At 34.0% G+C, this 6000-nt stretch overlaps 1 protein-coding gene across 1 annotated transcript in view; it reads left to right on the forward strand.

Moving 5' to 3' along the window:
• OLA1 (Obg-like ATPase 1) overlaps positions 1-6000 on the forward strand; it is a 102457-nt gene that overhangs the window by 91632 nt on the left and 4825 nt on the right. The window contains exons 6-7 of the mRNA XM_009583470.1: positions 3148-3288; positions 3959-4055. Coding sequence (XP_009581765.1) covers positions 3148-3288; positions 3959-4055 — 238 coding nt within the window. The remainder of the gene's footprint in view (positions 1-3147; positions 3289-3958; positions 4056-6000) is intronic.

Below are 6000 nucleotides of genomic sequence, written 5' to 3' on the forward strand. Positions count from 1 at the left end.
TAATGGACTTTTTAGAAACCTAATTAGGAAAGAGGATATTTTTAATTGCTTTTAGTGTGTACACTGTTTTCACATAGTTTTCAGTTTACTTTGTCAAGAAGGGTTTTCATCTTGAGCACTTTCTTGTTTCTTAAAGTAGTTTCAGGTGTTAGTCATGGTCATTGGTTCTGCCAGTTCTACTGTTGTTTTTTTGTTTTGTCTTGGTTTTTTATTTTTTATTTTGTTACATTTTAGTGTTTGGTTTTTTTAAATTGAGATTTTCTTAAGTGTTAATAATCTTTTCTCTCAGCTTAAAGTCCAATACCCTTCATCATTCATTATCAAGTATAACATGAAATAATGGAGAGATACTCCAGGATTTGCTTATCTTAGCAAAGGCCCAAATGAGTGTACTAGTGCTGTCCTTTTACGGACATACAGCATTTCCATGGAAAAATTATGTGCTCAAATAAAACAGACTTTGATATTAACTGTTACCATGTGTTAAGAGAATTTTGCTCTGTTTAGCACACTTGGTTATCCCTAACAGGAAAGCGAACTTGCACTATTACTTTATTGATTATTAGTCAAGCATTTTTGCTTTGGGGAAAATTTCATTTAGAAATATATCAGCATTTATATTTGAGTATTTACCCTTTTTTGTTTTCTTTATTTTGATCACCATTAGGGGAATTCCTTGGTACTTTTTAGTAATTCCTGTGACATTGAAAGTCACAAAAGTGAAAGACTCAGGCAGAGAACCCGACTGTCTGTACAGAGTGGGATGCAATACCTTATTCTTTTAGTGAGGCTGTAGCAGGTCTGATGTCAGTCACTTCAGAGACCTTTAGACCTCAGTGCTCATTTATTGCTAAAATGTACCAGCTCTGCTCCTGCATTATGAAGATCATCTGTCAACACTTTGAGATACTCTCCTTTGTTATTAAGCTTGTGATGCTCTACACTGTCAGGTTTTTTGCCAATTATAGTTAAGGTACAATGGTGTATTCACTGGATCAAAGTCTCACACTGGCAGTAGAGGAATGATTTGTAAGTCTTTATTCATCTGAATTGTACAATAGAATACCTGAGGAATGCAAATAATCCCTCTAAGGACTCAATAGAAAAGCTGTTAAAATGACAGTCTAAGACTATTATTATTCTGAATTGGTGTTTTAGCCAAAGTAATTATTTCTTATCTTGTTGTTCCACAATAGTTCTTAGTTTATTAGTTGCGATGACCATATTTACCAAACAGAATTTGAATCCGATTTTTGACATTACTTTCATGCTCATTTCACTTTTTCAAGTTTACATGTTTCATTCTGCCTTTCACTTGGTACATTATTTAATTAGTCTAGAGACCAGTGTTAGATACTTTCTTAATTTAAAAAAAAAAAAGTATGCAGAGATGTTGAAGTACACTTATGAATAGCAGATCCATTTATAGGTACATTTTCTGTAAAAGGTTGGCATTTATGAGCTCTGAACTTTGATATCCAGTTTGTTAGCCAAAACAAATTAGTTAACTACAAATGTCAGTTTTAGAAGTGCTGTTAAATGTCACATGTCACATTCAGAAATGCGATTTTCAGTTCAGATGTTTCTGAAGTGTTTCAGTATCAGTCCTGGATACCAGACTATATTTTCATTGGATAACTAGAGGAAAAAAAGATTAGTATAATGAGGATTGAAAACCACTGATGGGGTATTTACATAAGTAAATGATAGAAGACCAGCCTTATATAACAAACATGTGAAAACTGTTGAGTGAACTTCTATATTCTTTGTCCCATCTAAAACCCTACTCAGTGGGCCATGCACTTAATCTCATAATAGCTCTGATCCCCTGCTATTTTCTTTGACAAATGTGTGTTGATGAACTTGTGGTTCAGTTCATTTTTTTCTGAAGTGACATTTGCATTGATTATTTAAAGGTTTGCAGGCCACAGTTTCAAAGCACTTCAGTATAATAGCAGTTGAAACCTTAGTCTAAATCTTGGAGATTAGCAGGACTAAGAAAAAGAACTCAGCAAGCATAAAACCCTGTGCTATATGGTGGGTGCTGCAGGTCTGAAACATCTACAGCACCCAAAGTACTGTATTTTGTACTTTGTGTCTTAGGGTACAGGAAATATTCCCATGCCTCTTGAGTTTTCTTGCTGAGCATACGGAGTTGTCATTCTTACCATTCACACCTGTTCAGAAATAGTGCCCCATAAATAACATTGAACTCCTTACACGTAATTTATGAATGTCTCCCTTAAATTTAAAATAAATAGTATTTGCAGTCATGAATGTGATGCCTGTGTTTAATGATTGTTTAAACATCAGCTATTGCTGCAAAGGTTTTCTTAATTTTTAATGGGATATTGAGCATTCAAAAACTAGCACCACAAATCTGTAGCTCTAAATTTGCAGTTTCTTTCAACTAAAAAAAATATATTAGATGTACAGCGAACTATTACTGATGCTGCCAGTTATTGAAGATGAAGAGAAATAGGAAATTTGATTCTTTATTTAAAAATAATAGTAGTATAATACCTAGAAGCTTTGTCCTGGGGAGATAGTAGAAAGGTGGGAGAAATTAGTAGAAATGTGGCCCTGTATTCATTAGCTATGGCATACTGCAAGATCAATAGCCAGAAAAAGCAGGGTGCTGCTTGCTGTCTAGGAGTTCATGGAGTGTAGTGTTCTTTTCTATCTGCTAATATCAGCTGCCCTAGCCACTGAGATGCCTTTTTTTTTGAAAGGAAAAAAAAAAGTCAGAGGTAAAACTGAAGACCCCCAGTTTTACTGCATTTGGTAAATATCACTCTAGGAAGTCTCAGAAAAAGGTACGTCCGCAGATCTACAAAGTTTTATTCAGTTAGCATTTTAGATTGCAAGTATTTAACCTCTACCAAACACCTAGTTATTGTCTCAAATTATGCCTATTTCTGATAGATTAAATGCCAAACAGAAACCAAGAAACAGTGAAATGTTAATGGAGTACACCTGAAGCAATTGCTGCCTGTTAATGCCTTGACCTTGGAAAGCAATACACAAAAAGATGGCATCATAAAACCGTGCAATTCTTATGAATATGTATGTGCTACTTGATAATAATGAATGTGGTACAGCCATGCATGCACTACAAGATAATGTTGTGCCCTTTGTTGTATACAGGTTGATAAAAATTAAAGAGTGGGTGGACAAGCACGACCCGGGTGCTTTGGTCATTCCTTTTAGTGGGGCCTTGGAACTCAAGTTGCAAGATATGAGTGCTGAGGAGAAACAGAAGTATCTGGAAGAGAACATGACACAAAGGTTAATTAGCATTCATTTTCCCTACACAACTATTTCCTTGCAGTAATTTAATTGCTTGTGCTGATAGAATAATAAATGACAGAGTAATTACCATTATAAAGAGAGAATCTTCTCCTTTCTTTACCATGAGACAGAGTGAAAAGATTTATTTTAAATTAAGTTTTTAACTGTCATCTGTCATCTCTGTACAGTGTTTTAATTATAACATAGGTATTAGTTATGTATATTTTTGAGAAGGAATGATCACCAAAACTGTTTCGTCATCCATGGGGAATAGGACGGTGGAGAAAATTTTGCCATAATTTTTCTGAAGAACTATAATAAATTGTTTCAATATTGAATTTCAGTCAAACGGTTATGCTTTCATGACCTGGAGTCCTGAAAATTGCATGAGACCGAAAGTGCTGCCTGATAGGGTGGTTTAAATTATCTGATATTTCTGTATCCTGCCGAATAAACAAATCAAAATCCTGTCTTTATGATGCTGCAGTAAAAAAGTAGTTCTTCTGAAGAGAGTTCAAAGAAAAAGGCTACTGCGATTGTTGCTGTGTTTAAAAGTAGACCCAGTGTCTTCAAAATATGTGATGTCTTTCCATGTAAATTGATTACTTGGGGCATTTAGCTGTTTTATGTGTATATGTTGAATGAATTGGATTCATTTTTTTTTCAGTGCTTTAGCAAAGATCATTAAGGCTGGATATGCGGCACTCCAACTAGAATACTTTTTCACTGCAGGCCCAGATGAAGTGCGTGCATGGACCATCAGGGTAAGATTCATACTTATTCATCAGCTATATCCAGTTCCACACTATTGAATTCAGATTGATATCACTGACTTTGAAGTTTGTCATGGTGGCGGTTAGCTAGTCATTACAGATGAGGTTTTTGTCCAGGATAACTTTAATTATTTGTGAGCTGCTGAACAGTGAAAGTGGAGCTGCATTGATTGAGGCAGGTAACAATTGATTCTGCCTATTACATAGTCTGAATTTCTTCATCCTGTAGAATCTGTCTACCCTCCTCCTGTGGTCAGAGATAAGACGTACCAGTATTGTGCTTGCTTAATCTGTGTGACTGGGTTTGTCTGCAGTGAAATTGATGTTGCTTTTCATTTTGTATTCACTAAGTTTGTTTGGGTTGCGGGTGGTTCATTCCTCCTTTGCTTTGCTCGGATTACATTTTCAGCAATAAAAGCAATATAACATCATTATATTCCTCATGGATAGACAGTTGGGCTCAAAAACCTAAAATCAGTGTGCAGTAATTCAGGTCTTTTACTGACTTCAATATTTAGACCTAGTTTATTTTGGTAGTTTTATATGTTTATCCGGGAACTTACGTAATGCCTAAAATTATATTATGAATTTTAAATATTGATGTAGAATGATTATAGGCATAGAGATGGACTAATTTATTCCCAGAGGACAGTAAGAGCTGAGCTGTAGTGGTTTGCCTTTGAATGTAAATATGTTATAATATAAAGATCAGTACTGAAAAATATTTTGAAATGCTTGTAGTTACAAACTCCATCTTAAAAATTACAAAAATGTCAGCTTTTGGAGGTGCAAATCTGTCATTGAGCTGTTATTTTTTGCATCAGTGTATTTAGTGCTGTGCAGTGAATTTCAGTGCTGTATTTAATTTCATTCAATGGAATTAATTTGTTTTCATTAATCAACATAATTTCCAGTAAATCTATATTTTTATTAATACTGCTACAGATGTTTGTGTATATGTTTTAGCACACGTTAAACTTATTTTCCTAAAAGCACGTTTATTTTTTTAGCCTTTTCATCTCATCTCCTTTGCATGATAACTACTAGCTAAAGTCCCTGAAATAGCTACCAAAATAAGATAAAAGCAGAAGTTTTGTTGTTGTGATTTTTGCCATAGCTTTTACAAGCACATTCTGAAACTCCACCGTTTTCAGTAGGAGAAATGCTTGCTCTTTATTAGAAAATTTGAAAGCTGGTTTATCTTAAGACTGATTGTAAGTATCTTTGATTTAATGTGCAAAGATATTTAGTCAGGTAAGCATCAGTGAGTAGCCATATTAACCCAATACATCTTTTATTGTAAAAACTGTGCTTTACACTGTCAGACTCCTTAGCACTTTAACATGCTTTATTAAGCAGCCTTTAGGTCACCATTATTTCTCAAATTTCTCTCCATGGTTGTATGTGCACAGAATGTATGTCCTTGTAATTTAAAGCATGCACTTACAATGCATTCTCCTCTATTGCATAAACTTAAATTATCTTATAATAGTTGCCTGTGATTTTTTATTTTTTCAATTGTTTCAATTGATTCAATTGTTGACATTTTGGTAAGAATACTCATTTTGTTCTATTTTAGACTTACTAAAATTATTCTGAAATAAAAATAAGCTAATATGTAGGGCTTGAGATCCATAAATCATTTGTGATTACAGATGTGGTTCGCCAATGAATGTTCTCATTTAAATGAAATTATTTGAACGTAAGTAAAAGTCTTGAGTAATTCAGATTTTAAAGTTATTTTTAAAATCTTTGTTTTTCTCACTTTCTGTGTGGAGAGCTAGGGATCGAAGTGAATCCTACAACAAAATACAATCATAGCTTCTAAAATCAATACTACTGTTGATACCTATTAGGAAAAACAAAGCTGCCCTTCTTAAGTATCAGTTGTTTTATCTGTGGTGAAGGCGTCTATCTGTATGTCCCAATATTGAGA

Source organism: Fulmarus glacialis, unplaced genomic scaffold (genome assembly GCF_000690835.1).
Source record: "Fulmarus glacialis isolate BGI_N327 unplaced genomic scaffold, ASM69083v1 scaffold36868, whole genome shotgun sequence".
NCBI classification, from domain to species: Eukaryota; Metazoa; Chordata; class Aves; order Procellariiformes; family Procellariidae; genus Fulmarus; species Fulmarus glacialis.